Here is a 20,465-nt window from a genome sequence, read left to right as displayed (position 1 = left end):
CTGAGAATGTGCTCTGGGCCAGGCACTAAGCTAGGTGATTTGCTGATTGTAGTCGGTAAAGCGGAGCCACCAATTTTTCCTGAAGATGCACTCCTTCTTAAACAGGGAATCGATCTGCGACAAGATAGCCAGGCTTCCGGTGAAGCAACTTAGAATCTGGATGAAGCACCATTAATCCGCTGCCGGGGCGTTTTATCTCCCTGGCTTGGGGCAGCTACAGCCCGTTCAGATCAGCAGTGTGGTGTCCCTGGAGGAATGGATACAGAAGGTTCTGCAACCAGAGGGGGGTGTCCCGAGCGTGTCAGGGGTGTGAGCAGACTGGTGGTGGGGACCACAGGGGCCTGTGCATGCGGGGCTGGTGCGCAATGCAGCACATGTGGCCCCAGGCCTGTCCCTGCTCAGCTACAGACTAGCCCTGTGACTTAGGTCTTTCTCAGACTTTTCCCAAAGCTCCATCTCCCCATCCATAAATGGGAATAAATGGTCTTAAACGTTCCTTCTCATGTTCAGAAGCAGGATGTCGGGCAATGGCACAGGCTTTGTTAGGGAGCCAGGAGACCTGGGCTTTGAATCTCAGCTTTACCTTTCTGGGACCCTGGGTGCTATGGGTAGAATTGTGTCCTCCATACAAAGGTATCTTGGCATCCTAAGCCCCAGTACCTCAGAATGCAACCTTATTTGGAGATAGGGTCTTTACAGAGGCAATCAAGTTAAAATGAGGTCATTAGGGTGGGCCTAATCTAAGGGGAAATTTGGACAGAGAGGGGCACATGTAGAGGGAAGGCAACGGGAAGAGACACAGGGACAAGATGCCATCCACTAGCCAACCAGAGAGGCCTCAGCAGGAGCCAACCCTGCCAGCATCTTGATCGCAGACTTCTAGCCTCCAGAACTGGGAGGAAAAATACTTCTGTTGTTTAAGCCACACTGTCTGTGGTGCTTTTTTACGACGGCCCTGGCAGACTAATACAAGTGACTGGATCTCTGAGTTTCCTGATTAGTAACATGGGGACAGTGACCCCCGCCCTGTAGCGTCGTTATAAGAATCTGCTGAGAGGATGTATATAAGACACTTAGTGTGGCCCTTGGCATATAGAAAGTGCTCAGTAATAGCAGTGGCTTAGCCTGTGCTGTGACCCCCCCTACCTCCCCATTCCATGGGTGGGTCCTGCTGGGGCTGCCCAGTACAGAACAGGAAGGCCTCAAGTCAGACCTTTCAAAAGAGAGCTGGGTCACCCGAGGCACCGCTTCAAAAGCCTCTCTAAATATGGAGAGGGCCAGAGAAATCACTGTTAATGCAATGCTTAATGGTTTTTAGCTGGAGAGTGGCCTCAGCTGTAATTGACAAGGCCTTGAAGCTGAGGTTTCTTTTTTTTTTCTTTTTTTTTTTTTGCGGTACGCGGGCCTCTCACTGCTGTGGCCTCTCCCGTTGTGGAGCACAGGCTCTGGACGCGCAGGCTCGGCAGCCATGGCTCACGGGTCTAGCCGCTCCGTGGCATGTGGGATCTTCCCGGACCGGGGCACGAACCCGTGTCCCCTGCATCGGCAGGCGGACTCTCAACCACTGCGCCACCAGGGAAGCCCGAGGTTTCTTTATTTTTATGCCCTGGGTACACTTTGAGTATGTCAGGCTGCTCTGGGTAATCATTAAGTGCAGTAGTCATGGCCACTTGATGGGCATTTTGTAAAGGAGGTGGCATGGCTTTCATGGGAAGGACACTCATTGGATAACCCTGAGCAAATCCATTATCCTCCTTGGGCCTCAGTTTCCATAGGTGCAAAGTGAAGTAGGTAGACCAACCTGTGTCTGTGAAGGGCTAGAAGTTGAGTCTAAATTCCTTGCATGCACATGCACTGTGCACACATCTCCCGAATTGTCCACAGAGACTTGCATGGACAACCTCTCAGGGCTGCTGGTTCCTGGCTGGTCTGGGATTCTGGAACACTGATTTAAAAGCTGTTTCCAAGACTCAAAAAGCAAGTCCTGTAGAGGTGGCTGCTCTGAGTTACTAGCACGGGCTGGTTCTAGAACATACAGAGAGAGCTCCCCAGAGAGCTTATAGCTGGGGCTTTGCTGGCCAGGGAGGCCCTAGCTGCCTAGCATCCTTGTCTGTCTACTTTTGGCCTTCCCTCCTGCTCCACAGGCCCTCAGTGCTGTCCTCCCAGCCCCACCACCTGCTCCTCTCCTGGATGTTACACCGGCCTAACCCCATCTGCCTGCTTCCCACCCCTATCACACTTGGCGCAAAACCCAAATCCCTTCAATCCCTACCTGATCCGGCCTCCACCCGCCTCTCTGAAGGCATCCTCTCCCTCCCCCTACTCTAGGGCTGAGCTGCAGCCTCACTGGCCTTTGGTCAGCACCCCATTCTCTAGGCTTGGTCCCCACCTGGATCTTTGACTTTGCTGGGTCCTCTCTGCCTGGAAGCTTCTTCTCCACATTTTCCACTGCCTGGCTCCTCCTTCAGGTCTCAAACCAGACGTCAGCTCCTCCAGGAAGCCTTTTGTCACCCTGTCTAAGTAGATTCCCCTCCTTCTCTTGTCCTCCATCAGTGCACCTGGTTTGTTTCTTTTGTGGCACTAGCACAATCTGTAATGAAATATTTATGTGTTTTCTTCCCCCACTGAGATGTCAACAAATGAAGGAAAGAACTGAGTCTTATACATCACAGTGCCTGACTCACAGTAGCACTTAATAAATGCTTGTAGGCCCCCGCTATCATGCACGCCTCAAATTTAAATACTAACAACACCAAGTACTGTTGAGGGCGTGGAACAATAGAAACTCATACGGCTGGTGGGAGTGTGCAATGGCACCACCACTTTGGAGAGCAATTTTGTAGGTTTTTTTTTTTTTTTTTTTTTTTTGGTGGTACGCGGGCCTCTCACTGTTGTGGCCTCTCCCGTTGCGGAGCACAGGCTCCGGATGCGCAGGCTCAGCGGCCATGGCTCACGGGCCCAGCCGCTCCTTGGCATGTGGGATCTTCCCGGACCGGGGCACGAACCCGTGTCCCCTGCATCGGCAGGTGGACTCTCCACCACTGCGCCACCAGGGAAGCCCAATTTTGTAGTTTTTAATCAAGTCACACATACGCTTACCATATGACCCAGCAATTCCACTCCTAGAGATTCACCCAAGAGAAATAAAAACATAGGTCCACACAAAGACTTGTACACATGTATTGTAGGCTTGTTCATCACAGCCAAAAACTAGAAACAAACCAATCATCCATCTAGAACAGGCAAGACCACTGTACCCCCATAGTCCAACTGGGCAGGGGAAGATTCGCATCTCCAGGAGGGGGCTGAGAATCCTCACTGGAGTGACGCAGGACTTAATATTCATGGATGTTGAACACAAGTGGATTGGAGAAAGACCAGGCAGATGGAGGGCAGGCGTGGTCAGGGATGTCCCTGGAGACATACTCTCTGGGCACCGTGCTGGCTGGCCTGAGAGCAGGGACTGACCGCTTGGGAGAACCCAGCCCCGGTGCTGCCTGTGTGTGCAGGATTCTTGCAAAATGCCAATTAAGACATTTGACCCAAATTCGGATAAAAGCCTTTTTCCTGTGTCAAGTTGAGCTAATAATATACATTTATTCATAATTTATGAGGCCTAGTAAGTGGGAACAATTAAGGAAAAGGTCTGGATAAAACCTATTTCTCTTAAGTGTCACACAAGCCTGTCTCTGTTCTCTAAAGAGGTTCCACCCTCCTCTGCCTGCCATGAAACTCTGTTGTTCTTATTATTTTTAAAAATTTGTTGTCATTACTGCTCGCTACCATTTATTGAGCAACTTACCAAGCCAGGCTACAGCACTGCCTCCTTTAATATTAACTGTATGAGACAGTTGTTGTTCCATTTTACAGATGAGACAGTTGAGCTTCAGAGAGGTGAAGGGACTTGCCTAAGGCATCACAGCTGGCGAATGGGGATTATGATTCAGGTCTGCCAGACCCCAGTGCCTGTGGTGTCCTGTTTCTGTGTTAGCCTCCCCACTCAGGCTGTTTCTGCATCTGCAAGGCAGCCCTTCTGTTGGTAACTGTTAAACTTGGGAGACCAGGGTGAGAAGGTGACTACCTTCTGAGTCCACAGGTCTGGGGTTAGGCCTGAGAATCTGCATTATTTCTTATAGGTTCCCAGGTGGTTCTGCCCCTGCCGGTCCTGGGACCACCCTCTGAGAAGCATCAGTTCGGTCGGTACTGTTACCAGGTCCTCCATGACTCCCTTCTACCCCACCCACCACTGGCAGGTGGGTTTATGGCCTTCTAGACCTTTTCCTGTGTACTGGCACAGTATTCTCATACGTATTGTCGTGAGAAATGTGTAGCTTGAGTCTGTCCCATTCTCTTTACACATGTGGGGTAATATCTTACTTGCTGATATTCTGCAGTTTAGTATTTTATTTAACATGCCATGGAGAACATGCATAACGGCCTCATTCTTTTCAACAGCACTGTTTTATGATATAGGTGATTATAGCTTTACTTACCTATTGTCTACTGATGGGCGGTCTTCCACACTTTAGACATTACAAATATTCCTGGGAACATGGGTGAGTGTTCTTCCAAAACACAGCAATCATTCAATGATGTCATCTCTTGTTATTATTGCTTTTTGTTGTTTCATTATTCATATAGAGGGGTTGTTGCCTTCCGCAAATCCCCTTTCAGGTGGAAGCAGTTGTATAAAGGAATAGATCTCTATTTATAGGTTGTAATAAAGTTTTCAACAAAATATTTCCGGTAAGAGAATAGAGGTGCTATGTGGGCAGGGCTTTGAGGGGTGTATAGGAGTGCAGAGGAGGTGGGAACGGAGCAGCAGCAAGGGGGATTTGTACTGCCAGGGCCTGACTTAGCTCATGGTAGGTTCGACAGTTGCAAGAGGATGCTGCTTTACATTTCTTGGTCGCTTGGCAAAATCAGGCCTCGGACAAAGGCAGCCACAGGTTCAGACTGGCAGCATCCTGAGTAAGAGGGTCCCTGCTGGGGTCTAACCAAACTCAGCTCTGACCCGCCTCCTTCCTTCCTGTCTCCTCAGGGCGGGGGATCTGGGGAGGAGCAACTCTGCGCTGACTTTCCGGAGCTAGACCTCTCCCAGCTGGACGCCAGCGACTTCGACTCGGCCACCTGCTTTGAGGAGCTGCAGTGGCGCCCGGAGAACTCCGAGACCGAACCCAGCCAGTACAGCCCCGACGATCCGGAGCTCTTCCAGGTATGCCCTCCGGAACCTCGCTGCCTCTCTCTCCCCCTAAAAGCCCGGCTCTGCCCCGAGCCATCTTCTTCTACACTTGCTCATGCAAAGAAGTCTCATCCACCAAAGCTCTTGGGACCCTGTCTCTTGTCCCGGGTCTACACTGGATCTTGGGCAGCTCTTGCCCCCTTGCCAGGCTGTGTTATCGCCCCTGGGAAGTGAGGGCTCGGAAGAGCTGCTCTCTCTATGCCCCCAGTCAGAACCGAGGCCCTCTGTGAGCCAGAGCAGGTTCCAAGGCCTCCCTTCCCTGTATGGTCACAGTGAACTCTCATTCCCACCCTGTGAAGCAGGTGAGATTATTCCCCCATTTTACAGATGAGGAAACTGAGGCTTGAAGAAGTTTAGTCACGGGCCCAGGGTGATTTATTTACCTTGTCGGTAGCTGAACTAGATTTAAACCCAGTTTGCCTGTCTCCTGAGCCAGAGCTTTATAACCATGCTGACGCCATAATGGGAAGGACTGTCCCTGTCTGTGTATATTAACTCGCTTAATTTTCTTAACAACTCACACACAGGAGTATAGTTATCTCCATTTTTCAATTGGAGCCTAGAGGTTCTTTAAAAAGAGGCAGTGCCAAGAACCGCAGTGCATATCTATGCATCTGCCTCTGTTCTCAGCTTTGGAGGCACATTTCCTTTAAGAAGGCCTCGAATATGGGGTAATGTGATGTCTGGGATTTGCATCAGAATAAAGCAATCCCTACCTGCATTTGCGTTTGTGGGTGTGGGTGCACGGCATGGAGGGTAATAAGTGAAATATGATTGGCCACGTTGAAGCTGGGTGATGGGTACATTTGGACTCATTATTCTTTCCTTGAAATATGCTCCCCTATAAAGATGGGAGGAAGAAGCCATAGCTCCCTGTGTCTGTCTGGCAGGATGATGATGATGTCTGGTAATATAATAATAACAATAGCGACAACAATAATAATAACATACCATGTGCCAAGTCAGTGTGCCAAGAGCACCATCTCAGATAGTACTCCTGACAGATTGTATCATTCCTTCTAGAAATGTTTACGGAGCTCCCTGTATGTGTCAGACACTGTGTTCAACAGTGGACTCTATGGTCTAGAGGGAAGACTGACCCTAGATCAGGTAATACATAAACCAACAGTGGTCACTTGTGACATGGGCACAGTAGGAATAAACCTGGGATGAGAAGAGCATCTAAAGGCTGGGTGGTCAGGAAAGGCCTTTCCGAGGACAGATGCTTCGGCTGAAGGAGGAGGAGGGGCCACATGACGAGTGATGATCACAGAGCTAGGAAGCAGGAAAGCTCGCTGTGTTGGGACCCGAAGGGCTGGAGCGGTAGCTAAGGGGAAGGTGCCAGGAAGTAGTTGGGGGGTGGAGGTGGGCTAGGAGGGGCCAGATCATGCAGGCTCTTCCGGGCCATGTTAAGGAGTTGGATTTTTCCAAAGATTATTCTAACCTGTCCGTAGAAAAACTATTAGTAACCCATTTTACAGGTGAGGAAAGTGACGCTCAGAGAGGTTAAGTAACTTGCCCAAGGCCATACAGTTAGGAAGGGTCAGAGTGTAGACTCTAACACAGGACCCCAAACCCCTCGCTGTTGTATAACCTCTTTGCCAACCCTGTGACGATCAACAGGGCTGGGCTCTAATTCTGGCTCTTTCCCAGGACGTCCATTCTTTCTCACAACAATGGGGTTAACTACGCTGTGCTACCTCCTCCCTCAGAGGGGGCCAACTTCCAGGAAATGCTTTCAGGTTATGGAGAGCTGAGGAGTGAGAGGGGTTTAGATGCTGCGGGGAGACCATCCCCACCTAGACGGTACAGGCCTCACCTACTCAGAGACTGGCCAGACCCACTAGTAAGCTCCTGCCAAGGTCCTACTATGTGTATGAAATGGTCTCAGACACAAGTCAGCCTTGGTATGGCCCTTGGGCTCTTAGCACAGCAAGGAAGGCAGGAGAATCTTCACAGATGGTTAATGAGGCAGAACTCTGCCCACCCAGCCCCTCTCCCCTTCATGGCCCGCACTCCACCTCTGCTCCACCCATACACACCTCTGCGGTGATTATGTGATTAGTGCCTGATTCCTCCCTGCCCCCCTCCCCCATCATAAACCCCCTGAGCTTGGGGGCTGATACAGCGTTGTGCACTGTTATATCCCCAGGGCTCTGCATGGAGCCTGGCACTTTCTCGGGGCTTAAAAAATATTTATCATATGAATAAATCCTTTGACACCCAGCTGTCATGTTAGCCCCTCCTAAGGCAGGTGGTCAGTGACTTCCTCTCTGGGCTCCCATCCTGTGTTCGTGCATGCCTGTGACCTTCAGGGTTCGAGCTCCTTGAGGACAAACAGAGTTTTGTTCTTCTGTGGGGCCCTTGTGCATTGAAAAGACTCAATCATATGTGTTGAATGAAGAAACTGATTGTAATAGTTTCCTTCCTGCCAAGGACCAGACACGACCCATTCCAGAGTCCTTGAGCTGGGATACAGGGACCAGAGGTTCTAATACCCCCTCTGCCACTAACTGGGACAGCGTCCTTATCTGGCCAGTGGCAGTCACAGAGCCATGCTGCCTTGTGTCAGAGCCGTGTTCTCACAAGTCAGGTGGTACCATCACTATGGAAACAGACAGAGTGGAGAACAGCTGCCCTTACAAGAGTTGACAACTGCTTGGGGGCAGGGACAGTGCCTTCCGTTTCTGTGTGCCCAGAGTCCTAGGGCCAGGGTCACAATAGGCTAAACTTAGTAAGTATTTTTGGAGGAAGCAGGTGTTTGGTTCTATCATCGTGTGCTACATGGCCTTGGGCTAGTAGCTCCTCACTGTTGGGCCTAAGTTTCCCCAGGTGAGAAATGAGGAACGAGCATGGATCCGATCAGTGATTCTTACTCTGTTGTAGGGAGAGAGTCACTGGGTCCCGTTAGACCCTGATGACATCTGTAGACCCACCCGCAGAAAAAAGGAAGGGAAGCTGATTTCCGGGGTCTCCTGCACCCCAGTTAAGCCCTGGAACGGCAGATGATTTCTGAGTGTTCTTCTGGCCCCGACAGCCTAAATTCTGTCCTGTGTCCTTCCTTCAAGCTCCTCTAGGCACCCAGAATGAAGCGTTCTCCCTCAGGTTTCTTGCAGGTTCCTTTTCCTTCAGCCTAAGAGAGCTCAGGAAGGTTGGGGGCGGAGCAAGTCTATTAATATCCCTTCCTCAGCGGATTAACTCTCCATTAATTTGCACTTTGTTTCTAAGCGGAGCCGGGAGAGCTGAGCTAACGGGCCGGAAGAGGAGAGGGGCGGCTCCCTGTGATGTATTATCCTAGGGTGCTGATGGCACGATGCCGAGAGCACGAGTGGACTTTCTTCCCAGACAGGGTCAGGACCCCCAGCCCTGTCTGGCTGTTCCAGAGCTGGAGCAGCCCAGGGAGGGCTGAGGAGAGAGCGGGGAGACCTTCTGTCGGTCATTTTGTTTTTACTCAACCTGTTGGGGCTCCTTGGGGTCTCTGCCAGCTGGCATTCCTTCCAGCACCATGCCCGGCACCTAGTGAGTCCTTGACCATCCTCCCCAGCCCCTCCTGACTTGCTGTGTGACCTTGGCATGTCTCTTTCCTGGACCTTCATTCCCCCCAACCCCAAAAGAATGGCAAATAGGCTTCCTCATGAGTTCCAACTGAGACGTATCGGCAGTGTTGCCTGGAGGGTTGTGGTCAGAAAGGTGGAAGGGCAGGGTGGGGGGAGGGATGGGGACAGTAGCAGCAGGCTGCATGTTTGACATCCCTGGTCACTACGTGATCCCTGAAGGCCCTTCCAGCTCTGATAGTTGTGATAATTCGGAATATCTCTGGGCCATGCTTCTCTCCCTGTGAAAAAGGGAACCCTCATTCCATTCAGTGCTGATGACATCATTTCTGAATAACTTCCCTCTAGAATCTGTTTTTTGAGACACTAATCTCAGTCTCTCCCCAGTGGTCAAAGTTCATTGTTTGGTTCACTGGTTCTTCCATTCAGCAAATCTGCCTGGAGCCTCCCATGCCCCAGGCACTGAGCTAGACCCAGGAACATTGCACAGAGCCCTTGTGTCACTGCCTCCAAACTGGCCTTCCAAGTAGCCTTTGGAGGGAAGCCAACCAGGGATCCTGTCTTCCCATTGACCAGAAATCAGCAAGGATTAGAAGAGGGAAATGACTTGCCCAGGATCACCCTGTCAGTGGCAGAGCTGCTGCCACGGCCAGCCCCAAGAGTGGTCCTTGAGCCCCAGCTCCCAAGATCTTAACTCCGCATCAGGCTGGGCAGATTGCTCTGGGAACACAGGGTTGGGATTCTGGCCTGAGGATGGGGATGAGAGGCTGCCACTTGAGCCCGATTGCATTCCCGAACCAGAGTTCTTGGGCCTGGATCTGCCCTTGGACTCCCATCCCCAGGGCCCAGGTCAGGCTCAGCCAAAACCTTTTGACCTTTTCTTTTATTCTTAGCTCTGTTCCAAAATCACAAACACATTTTTTCTCTTCTCCCCATGTCCCCCCTTCGAATTACTCAGCTGCTGCTCCGGCTGCAAGGCCTGGAACAGATTTCATGCAGCCAAAAGGCCGTCACGACAGGCGTATTTCGAATGAACTTCCTGAAGAAAGGATAAACATCCTGACCTGGGATGGGAAAGAGTGCTGGGGAAGGCATCATGTGACAGGACTGCCTCCTGCCAGAACAGGCCCAGCAGCCGGGGGTTACTGAACGAGGTGCTCGGTGCCTCACCTGATAGCAGTGTGATCTCTGTGCCCCAGGGCCGGGGGGCTGGGAGTGCGCACGCTGACCCTCGTGTTATGCCTGAGACATCGGGGAAGGAAGCTTCTTGGTTCATGTGTGTGTGCTGTGCTCAGTGTAAGCCCTGCCTCTGCCCTGGATTTGCTGTGTGGATGAATGCACCGTACCCAGGACACATCGGTCAGCCTCTATGAGTCTCAGTTTCCTCAAATACAAAATGGTGATGGGAATAGTATCCTTCCCCGCAGAGGTTATTGTGGGGTTTACCTGAGGCAGTATTTACAAAGCCTCTCTATTCCTCTCGTTAGCCAAATTCTTTGTCCCTGGCCTTGGCACTAGGTTTTCTCTCTGCCTGGAATCTTCTTTCCTCAGCTCTTTGCCTGGCTGGTTCCTTCTCATCTTTCAAGCCTAAGTTTCAGTATTAGCTGCTTAAAACAGCCTTCTTTGACCACTGTAAATAGCCTATGAATCTTCACCACCTTCTTATTCTCCATCACAGCTTCCTTTTATTTTTTTCCCAGGCTGTCTCACTCTCTGAAATGATCTGATTTTGTTTCCTTGTTTAATTCTTTTCTCCACTGGAGGGTAAACTCCATGAGGACAGGGGCTGTATCAGTCTTGGGATGCTGTGTCACCAGTGCCCAGACAACACCAGGCACAGAGTAGCCATTCAGTGCATATGTGCTGGGAGAAGCGGGGTGGGGGGGGGAAGAGGAGGGGAGGAATTGCCCACTGCCGCCATCATTATCATCATCACCACCATCACCACCACCACCACCACCACCACCAACATCACCACCACCATCAACATCACCACCACCACCGTCACCACCACCACCATCACCGCCACCACCATCATCGTCACCACCAACATCATCATCGCCACCACCAACATCACCATCATGACCACCACCACCACAACCAACATTACCATCCCCATCTTCATCATCATCATCATCATCATAGCAGGAATCATAGTAGTAGTAGTAGTAGTAGTAGTAGTAGTAGTGGTGGTGGTAGTGGTGGTAGTGGTAGTGGTAGTGGTAGTGGTAGTAGTAGTAGTGGTAGTGGTGGTAGTGGTAGTGGTAGTGGTGGTGGTAGTGGTAGTGGTAGTGGTAGTGGTAGTAGTAGTGGTAGTAGTAGTAGTGGTAGTGGTGGTAGTGGTAGTAGTAGTGGTGGTGGTAGTAGTAGTAATGAGTGCTTGTTAGGTGCCAGGCACTGTTTTCTAAGCATCTTACATATGTTGACTCAGCCCTTGACAATAACCTTATGAAGTAGGTTACAGTTGATAAATGTGAGCTCTGGGATTCAGCCCCAGTTCCAGAGCCCAGGCTCCTAGCCGCTGCACTGACTGCCCCTCCATGCGTGAAGGAGGCAGCAAGCCCCCGGAACCCACAGGGGATGGTAGCTGTTTCCCTATTGCTCTGCTTTCACTGTCACGGTTGAACCTTGAAGCTTCCAGCCTTTCTACCACCTGCCTGGGCCCCAGGGTCAGAGAGACTGACCTGGGGCTACCATTGGCATAGAGCAGCCTCAGGGCCCTGTCCAGGGGTTTGGACGCAGGAGGCCGTGGTGTGAAGCGGCTGTCCTTAGAGGAGGGGACGGGCGTCCCTCACGTGGACAGCCCTGGCCCCGGGGTCACATGCTGATGAGCAGCAGAGTCCAGACTGGGGCTCCTAGGCCAGGCCCCTTTCCATTTCCACCTGCTGCCTTCTCGTAAACTTCTTTGATTCTTGGAGTCCATAGCACATTTCTCGGGCATCTGCCGTCCCAGCAAACTGAGAGGATCTGAGTGGATTTGGCGGGAGGGTGATGGTAGTGCAGCTGTGTGTACAGAGCAGATTTCTACACAAAGTCGCTGAGCCCAAGGCGTTGACTAACCGTGTCCCCTCTCTGCCTCTCTGCTCACTGCAGATAATCGACAGTGAGAATGAGGCCCTCCTGGCAGCACTCACCAAAACCCTGGATGACATCCCCGAAGATGTTGTGCATCTGGCCGCCTTCCCAGCCCTGGATGATGGAGACGCACCCTCCTGCGCTTCTGCTTCGCCTGTCCCCTCATCTGCGCCCCCAAGCCCCTCCCTGGAGAGGGCCCCAGCCTCAGCCCCTGAAGTGGATGAGCTCTCGCTGGTGAGAATCTGTTTCCAACTGAAATGATGGTGGTGGCTTGAGATGTGGTGTCTGGTGGTAGAGGTGGTGGGTGCTGGAAAACCAGCTCCAGCCCCTGCAGGGGTCTCCGTGCATCACTGGCAAAGGTTCAGGGCAGCAGCCTGGACTGGCCATGGGAGGCCTCCCTGGGCTTCGCCTGCAACACTGTAGGCCCTTTGGGAGTTCATGGATTGACGCTAAGTGTGTGTTAAACCCTTGAAATTAAATGTAAACATTTTCCTAAAGATTATGCTTACACACACAGTAAAAATTCAAGCAGGAAGTATGGATAGTTAAAAGCACAACCTCCTTACCCATCTCATGATTGTTTTTTCCTACCTTAGAAGTAACCATGGTTACTGACCTGTTGTGTGACTTTCCTCTTCCACTTTTCTTTTTAACTACAAAAGGAAGCCTCCATTATATACTGCCCTGCACCTTGCTTTTCTCAAGTGAATTGTGTGTCTTGGGAACTCTTTCAAATGAGCAGAGGTATCTCTGTTTTATCCTTTTTGTTGGCTGCATAGTGTTCCTTCATAAGGATGTACCATACTTCTTCAACCAGTTCCCTGGTTGGCAGATATGTACATTGTTTCAACTCCTTTATTGCTCCATTGCTTCAGTCTGTGTCCTGTTACTGGCCTTGGCCATCTGTAAGTGGATACATTCCTAGAAAAGGAATTCCTTGGTCGTAGGCTATGTGGTTTTTCAGTTTAGACAAATACTTCCAGTTGGCCCTCCAAAGAGGTTGGACCGGTTCGTACTTCCACCAGCAAAAGTTAACTGCTACCTGAGTGTCCGTGGAATGTAGAAACGTACACATGGCATTGCAGGTTTCTAGGGAGAAGGTCTCAGCTTTTTCAGATTCCAAAGGGTTCCGGACCTCAGAAGTTGCTGAAAGCAGTTGCCCTTGGCTCGGGCTTAGGGTGCCAGAAAGCCAGCTGTCCTGGCTTGTGAAGAACAGCTCATCTGTCTTGGGCTCCTCACCTTGACACTGTAGCTCCTAGGGGCTGGCGAGACTTAGCTGGAAAATCGGAGCCTGGTGGAGGTGGAAGGGGTCTTTGGTCGTGAAGAGTTAGAGCCGGACAGGCCCTTGGTGACCGTAAAGTGCGACTCTGGGGAAATTGAGGCCCAGCGAGGGGAGGGCCTCTCCCAGGGTCACACAGCAAGTTGGTGCGCCAGCAAGGACCAGAGCTCAGGTACTCTGACTCCTGGTCCAGGACCCCTTGCCCTCTTGCCCGCTGCCTGCAAGCTCCCCAAAGCAGTGTGAAATATTTAGTAAGCACTTATGTGTGCCGGATACAAGCATATGTTCAGTCCCACATTGTGGCTTCTGCTGATAAGTGTTGTGCTTCCTTTCAGACTAGAATCAGACCTCCTGGGTTTGATTCCCAGCCCCACCAATGAATGCTTATGTGTCCCTTAGGCACCTAGCCTCTCTCTGACCCAGCTTCCTGGTCTGTAAGGTGGGGTTAGTAATAGTGCTTATCTCAAAGGCGGTTGGGAGGAGTCCAGCAGATTTATACATATAAAGAACTTAGAACAGTGCCTGGTACAAAGAAGTGTGTCAAAAAGTGCTATCTGAGTGATAGTCCCAGCACAACCGGTGGTGGTGGTCATGGAACAAGAGGAATTCTGTATGGGACTCTGGAGAGGGACCACCCTGGAAGAGGTAGAGAGTGACCCTTGCTGGTCACCGGTTGTTCCCTCTCATGCCTTAGACGGCACTTTTGTTTCAGGCACTGGGCTAGGCACACAGGAAACAGGTTCACCATTGAGACAACCCACATACCAACAGAGTTCTAGAAAGGCCCTGAGAATTTATACAGACACCCGGTTCTTAACCTGGAGACATGGGTCCCAGAGAGTCTACCTCTGGACTAATGGGGACCCGTGGACCTCTACATATATGTTTTTCTGAGGTCAGTAGCTTCTCTCATATTCTTAGAGGGACCCCTGAGTCAAAAAAAACCCAATCATTTAGTCTACCTGCCCCTGTTGTATACACACACAGACACAGACACACACACACAGACACCCCCCCCCCCCACACACACACACATACCCCCTACCTTGGAGAAACCAAGGCTGGTTTCTCCCAGTCCTTTCCTTCTTCCTCAAGGCTGGGAGAGGGAAAGGACTAGCCCAAGGTCTCATGAGCTGGGATTGAACTGAATCAGAACCAGGTCCCTTGCCTCTGGTCTGAGAATCTTTTCCTGTCCACGCCAGAGAATCACAGATGTGTGTGTTTGTCTGGGGTCGAGGTAGGGTGGTGTGGCTCATCCAGCTCCTAGGGGAGTGGCGAGTGGCCTTTACTTTGGTCCCCAGGCCTTTGGCAATCCTCCTGGGGGTCAGGTCCCTTGAGGAAACACTTGATGCTGTAGCAAAAGCCCATCATGTTTCTTGACTTGTTCTCAAGCTTGGCTGTGGTAGGATCCCTGGCGAAACCCCCAGGCGTCCTCAGCTCCCTGCTTTCTTGGCTGGGATACACTGAGCACTTTTCCTCCGGGTACAGAAGCTCAGCAACTTTTATAGAAAATTTAGAAAAGCCAGACAAGCTTAAGCAGCTTCCACTTGTGTGAAAACAGCTGGCTGGGTTGGAAGTGATGTGTATATATATATTCTTGTATGATTGAATCCCACCTCATGAAAGGTCACAGAAAGTGGTGTATGTGTACTACGAGTATATGCAGAATGTCCCAATCAAGTGTGTGCATCATATTTCAACAGTAAGATGGGTAGACATCACCCAACATCTGTCTGGGTTTCTCAAGATCACAGATATTCCTCTTAGGTTATCAACTCTCAAAAGGACTTACATTTTATTGGGATGCCTGTATGGGTTTGGGATTGTTCGACAACCTGCTTTCTGTACTTAATATATTGGGAACATATTCTAGGTCATTAAGTGCCCTTCCTGTGTTCCACCATGGCCCTGTGATGTTGGGGTCAGGGTGTGGTTGGTCCTGAGGGGCTGGCTCTGGGCCAGGCTTCTCCCTGAGGTGCACTTCCCCTGTCTCTGGCTGCAGCTCAGCCCCGGCTCCTCTCCTGTCTGTTCCTCCCACAGCTGCAGAAACTCCTTCTCACCACGTCCTACCCAGCCTCGACCTCTGACAGCCAGAAGGAAGGGACCGCCTGGCGCCAGGCAGGCCTCAGGTCTAGAAGTCAGCGGCCTTGGGTCAAGGTATTTCTGCACATGCCCCCAGACCCACCCAGGCCTCTGGGGGTCTCTGGGGAGGGCGGTGTGCACCTTTCCGCTCTTGTTAGAGGCCATCAAGTTCAGTCCACTTCCAGCTTCCCTCCCTGCTCATCACACAACCCTTGTCGCTGATATGCTGGGCACTGCTTGAGACCCAGGCCAGTCTGGGGTTCTAGAAAGAGCCTTGGGCTTGTTCGTGTGCACTTGACCCTTGAACAACGTGGGTTTGAACTGTATGGGACCACTTGCACTTTTTTTCAGTAGTAAATACTACAGTACTGCAGGATCCGCAGTTGGTTGAATCCGCAGATGCAGAGGAACCGTGGCTGCTGAGGGCTGACTAGAAGTCATATGTGAATTTCCCACTGCCTGGCTGTTCTACCCCCCGCAACCCCCACATTGTTCAAGAGTCAACTGTACCTCAGTGTTCCAGGCGCTGTGTTAGTTGTTGGGTTAGAGCAGGGACGAGGAGGATGTGGCCTGCCCTCAGGAAGCTTATGCTAATGCGGTGACGGAAAGAAACATAAGGTCCTCACTGGCACCATGGAGGCCATAAGGAGTTTGGATTCCTCTTTGTGGGGAGCCATTGGAGAGCTGAAAGCTCTATCTTGAGCACCCAGAGGGAAGCAAGTCCCTTTTCCTCCTTGGGCTCCATCTTCTGAGACTTCCAAGGAGAGGTTTCAGAGGTAATTTCCCAGCGTTCCTGTTACTCAAAGCCTGCACCCAGCCCTCCCCTCTTGTCTCCAGACACTGCTGCAGGGGACTGCTGCGGACAGTCCCACCCCTTGGGGCAGAATCAGGATGGCATCTTTCTCAGACAGTGGCTCTGTAGGAGTCTGTCCCCTGCCTGGGCTCCCCTGGGGGGTGGACCCTGTCCCTGTGCCCCCTCCCTACTTGTCCTGGCTGACCTCCCAAAACAGAGGTCCATCCCTCATGTTCCATTCTGTCAACAGGGCAGCAGCTAAGCTCCTTCCTGAGCCAGCCTGTCCTCTGGAGTGCTAGGGGGCACACCAGGGGCGTGAGACACCCTTGACAGCCAGTCTGGCCCCAGCAAAGAGACATTTGCACTGGGAGCAAAGGCCCTGTGTGGACCAGTGGGGGCAGATAAGGCTGGAGACAGCGGTCGGGTGGGGCTACATTGCAGAGCACCCCTGGCCAGGGGGCCTCCCCTTTACCCCACGGGTACTGGGAAGATACTGAATTGTTCTTTTTCTTTTTCTTTTTTTAACAGCTTTATGGAGGTGCCACTTATATACCATAAAAGGCACCTGTTTTAAAAGTATGATTCAGTGATTTTTAGTAAATTTACAGAGTCGTGCAGCCACGACCACAATCCAGTTTTAGAACGTTTCCATCATCCCAGGAAGATCCCCAGTGTCCCTGTTTACAGTTAATCCCTGTTCCCACGCCCAGCCCCAGGCAACCACTAATGTACTTCCTGGCACTCTCTCTGAAGGCTCCGCGCAGGGGAGTGGGGTAGTCAGAGCAGGGCTTTGGCAGTAAATCTAGAAAAGGCGAAATCCATAGCTAGGAGACCTGTTAGGAGGCTGGCCATTCCTTCATTCCTCATCCCCTGAGCACTGCTAAGTGCCAGGCTCTGTACTGGAAGCTGGGGATGAAGTGGTGAAGCCTGGCAATTCTGACGATCCAGGTGAGACCCGCTGGGCCTGGCCAGTGGCTGCAGGGGTGGGCAGCGGGGAGAAGCAGTGTGGGTCTCCTGCCTCACTCTGGCCTCTTTTCCTCTCCAGATGGACAGCGCCCAAGACAGGAAGGCCCCCATGATGCAGTCTCAGACCCGGAGTTGCACAGAGCTGCATAAGCACCTCACCTCGGTGCCGTCCTGCCCCCGGGCTAAAGCTCGCTCCCCTGATAGGGTCCTCCAGCCACCACCACCCCTGAGTCCCTGGGTCCCTGCCAAGGAGGATGAGGAGGCGGGTGAGGACTGCCCGAGTCCCCAGCCGGCTCCAGCCTCTCCCTGGGACTCCCCAGCACCGGGCAGGGCAGACCCCGGCGCCCAGGTGTCCCAGGAGGACATGCAGGCCATGGTGCAGCTCATTCGCTACATGCACACCTACTGCCTTCCCCAGAGGAAGCTGCCCGCACAGGCCCCAGAGCCAGACCCCCAGCCCTGCAGCAGCCCCGCCCAGCAGGTCAGACCCCGGCCTCGGTGCCAGCACCCTTCCAAAGCCACCTGGGCTGAGTTCTCCATCCTGAGGGAACTTCTGGCTCAAGATATCCTCTGTGATGTCAGCAAACCCTACCGCCTGGCCACGCCTGTCTACGCCTCCCTCACACCCCGGGCCCGGCCCAGGCCCAAAGACAGCCAGGCCTCTGCGGGCCACCCCTCCCCCGTGGAGGAGGTGCGGGTCGCGGCTTCACCCCAGAGCTCGGGGCCCAGACCCAGCCTGCGCCCGCTGCGGCTGGAGGTGAAAGGGCACATCAGCCGGTTGGCCAGGCTGCAGCCTGAGGAGGAAGATGAGGAAGAGGAGGAGGAAGAAGAAGAAAAAGAGGAAGAGGAGTGGGGCCGGAAAAGGCCGGGCCGGGGCCTGCCGGGGACCAAGCTGGGGAGGAAGCAGGAGAGCTCTGTGTGCCCCGTGCGGCGTTCCAGGAGACTGAACCCGGAGCTGGGCCCCTGGCTGACGTTCACCGATGAGCCCATGGTCCCCGCGGAGCCCCAAGGGGCTCTGCCCTCGCTGCGCCTGGCCCCTGAGGCCTACCACGTGGAGGGGGAGCTGGGCAGCCCCGCGGACGAGGACAGTGGCCAAGACCAGCAGCTCCGAGGGGGACCCCAGATCCCAGCTCTGGAGAGCCCCTGTGAGAGCGGGTGTGGGGACACCGACGAGGACCCCAGTTGTCCGCAGCTCTCTTCTGGAGGTAGTCGGAGTTGGTGGTCCGAGAGAGGGGGCAGGGCCAGGGTGTGGCAGACCCCACTGCCCGGGAGCCAGGAGCCCTGGGTTGGGCAAATCCCTCTCCCTCTCTGTCTCTCAGCTTCCCTTCCTGTGCAGTAGGCTCGTTGGGCAGATCTTCAGGAACCTCCTACCCATCTCTGAGTTTCTCATCATGCATGGGCCAGGTGTCCTTAATGAACGAGAAGCAAGATGCCTGCCTTCTTGGGGCTTGGGTTTCAGTGGGGGAGACAGGCAGTCAAAAAGTGGGCAAGAAAGGAAAAGTGATGACAAATTGTGATAAGTGCTCTAAAGAAGACTCCCTGGGTAGCCATGTGATGGAGGGTGTGAGTCTATAAATTCAGCTCCACAGTGAAGTGGCATTTTAAATGGTAACAATAGTGGGGATAATAATACAGCAGTTATCTGTTATGCACTCGCTGTGCCAGGCTTGGTCTAAGACTTGACACGGATTATCCCCATTGATCCTCACAGGAAGCCCGTGTGGTGGGTGCTGTTATAATTCCCATTTTAAGACACAGAAACAAAGGCACAGAGATAGCTAATGGTCAGTTCAGCGAGTTAGTCCTGCATCTGTCTGGGGCAGAGCCCACAGCCACTACTAGCCTTGGAAGCTGGAACGCTTCACCATTGTGCTACACTGATTGGCCAGAAGGGGTCGCCCTGGTTCCCATCAACTCTGCAGAATCAGTAGATCCACCAGCTGTTAATGTTGCTGAGTCTGGGGGAATGAAGGTGGATTTGAGTTGTTCCTGCCAGTCCCTAAAAGTGGCAGAGGCTTTTGGGTCACACGCCTGAAAGAAACTGTGCTTGGTACCGATGAAGTTCAGAGGGAAACATCTGCTAGCCATGCCATGTTGGGAAAAATCTTATTTTTTTCTTTTTTGTCTTCTTTTCAGACTCTCCCAGGTGCCTCATGCTGGCCTTGTCGCAAAGGTAGATTTTTAGAAATTGTTGGTTTATGACTCCAGGAGACCTTATCTGGTTGGGTGTAGGGTGGTTCATCGGCCCCTGAGCCTGGTCCTTGTCCCCACACCCCTGCCCTCATTGCCATATGGGACTCTTAGGATCTGGGCTCCCTTGAAAGGGAGTTTGTTTTTAGAAGCAGGCCCAGGGGAAAGACGGAGAATTTCATGGGGAAAAGTTGACAGTGCTGTGTGGCTTTGGGCAAGTGTCTTCTCCTCTCTGGGCCTCAGGTGTTCCATCATAAAATAAGGAGGCTGACAATGCTTGTCCTGTCTCCACCTCCCTCAAGTCTCTCCCGTGTCTCCTTGAAAGAGCTGTACAGCTTTGATTTCCTCCAACAACCAGGAGAGAGTTCCCCTGAAAATTCTCCTCAGGCATCGCTTTCGTGGGCAGCAGAACCAGGGTCTGGCACAATGTTCCCTTGCCTTCCTGCCATGCTCGGGGAGGTGAAGCCTGCTGCTGACTGACTTCTCTCCTTCCTGTGCTCCCCAGCCCCCCTGGCGACCCTCCTTTTGGCAAGAAGAGCTTCGAGCAGACCTTGACAGTGGAGCTCTGTGGCACAGCAGGTGAGCTGGGGGCTCAGCTGGTGGGGTGCCCTTGGGGACGCAGCCCCTCGGGCAGTTAGGGAGTACCCCATCAAGCCTTCCTTGCCACCGCTGCACAGGCTACGCCGGGTCTTGAGCTACACATTGAGGGCGTTATAAGGAGAGTCAGGGCCCAGGTTCAGCTGTTTAGCTGCCAACAGTTGGCACATGATCTGACATGAAAAGAGACACGTGTCTTCCCCTGAAGGAGCCCACAGTCTTATGTGGGCGACAGACTCACACCATGACAAGTACTGTTTGATATGCGCTTGTTCCAAAGACCGTGCAAGAGCTCTGGGAGCACAGAGGAAGGGGAAGAGTGGGGAGGGGCAGGATGTGGCCTGAGAAGATTCACAAAGTACCCAGAGCAGCAAGTATTTGAGCTAGGCTTGCAGGATGCATAGAAGTTGGAGAGACAAAAAAAAAAAAAAAAGGGGGAAGGGTATCCCCGGCCACAGAATTGGCATGAGCAGAGGCACAGAGGAGCGGCAGTATAGGTGCATCAGAGGAGACTGGCCACCCGGTGTTGCTCTGTGGCAGAACTGGGGGGTCAGGCAAACACAACCACCAAAGGCTGAGAGGAATGCCAGGCCGAAGGGGTTCGTCTAGATCCTGTGGGCTTCGGGAGCACCAGAAAGGAAGAGCTCTCTGGCTGATGCCCGGGGGACGATGGAGTCCAAGGTCAGT

At 52.6% G+C, this 20,465-nt stretch overlaps 1 protein-coding gene across 3 annotated transcripts in view; it reads left to right on the top strand.

Moving 5' to 3' along the window:
• PPARGC1B (PPARG coactivator 1 beta) overlaps positions 1-20,465 on the top strand; it is a gene marked incomplete at both ends in the record, with an annotated part of 105,294 nt that overhangs the window by 73,925 nt on the left and 10,904 nt on the right. Inside the window, 6 exons of one of the 3 annotated variants that reach the window (XM_082837267.1) lie at positions 5,042-5,215; positions 11,893-12,105; positions 15,191-15,307; positions 17,071-18,196; positions 19,128-19,164; positions 19,687-19,760. In XM_082837267.1, the coding sequence (XP_082693393.1) occupies positions 5,042-5,215; positions 11,893-12,105; positions 15,191-15,307; positions 17,071-18,196; positions 19,128-19,164; positions 19,687-19,760 (1,741 nt within the window). Of the gene's footprint in view, positions 1-5,041; positions 5,216-11,889; positions 12,106-15,190; positions 15,308-17,070; positions 18,197-19,127; positions 19,165-19,686; positions 19,761-20,465 lie in introns of all 3 variants that reach the window. The other 2 variants (XM_082837266.1, XM_082837268.1) reach the window with 2 other exon arrangements.

The sequence above is a fragment of the Leucopleurus acutus genome (genome assembly GCF_964270905.1).
Source record: "Leucopleurus acutus genome assembly, chromosome: 3".
In the NCBI taxonomy this organism is placed as follows: domain Eukaryota; kingdom Metazoa; phylum Chordata; class Mammalia; order Artiodactyla; family Delphinidae; genus Leucopleurus; species Leucopleurus acutus.
Note: the sequence above shows the minus strand (reverse complement) of the source record. Positions and strands in the feature narration are given on the sequence as shown.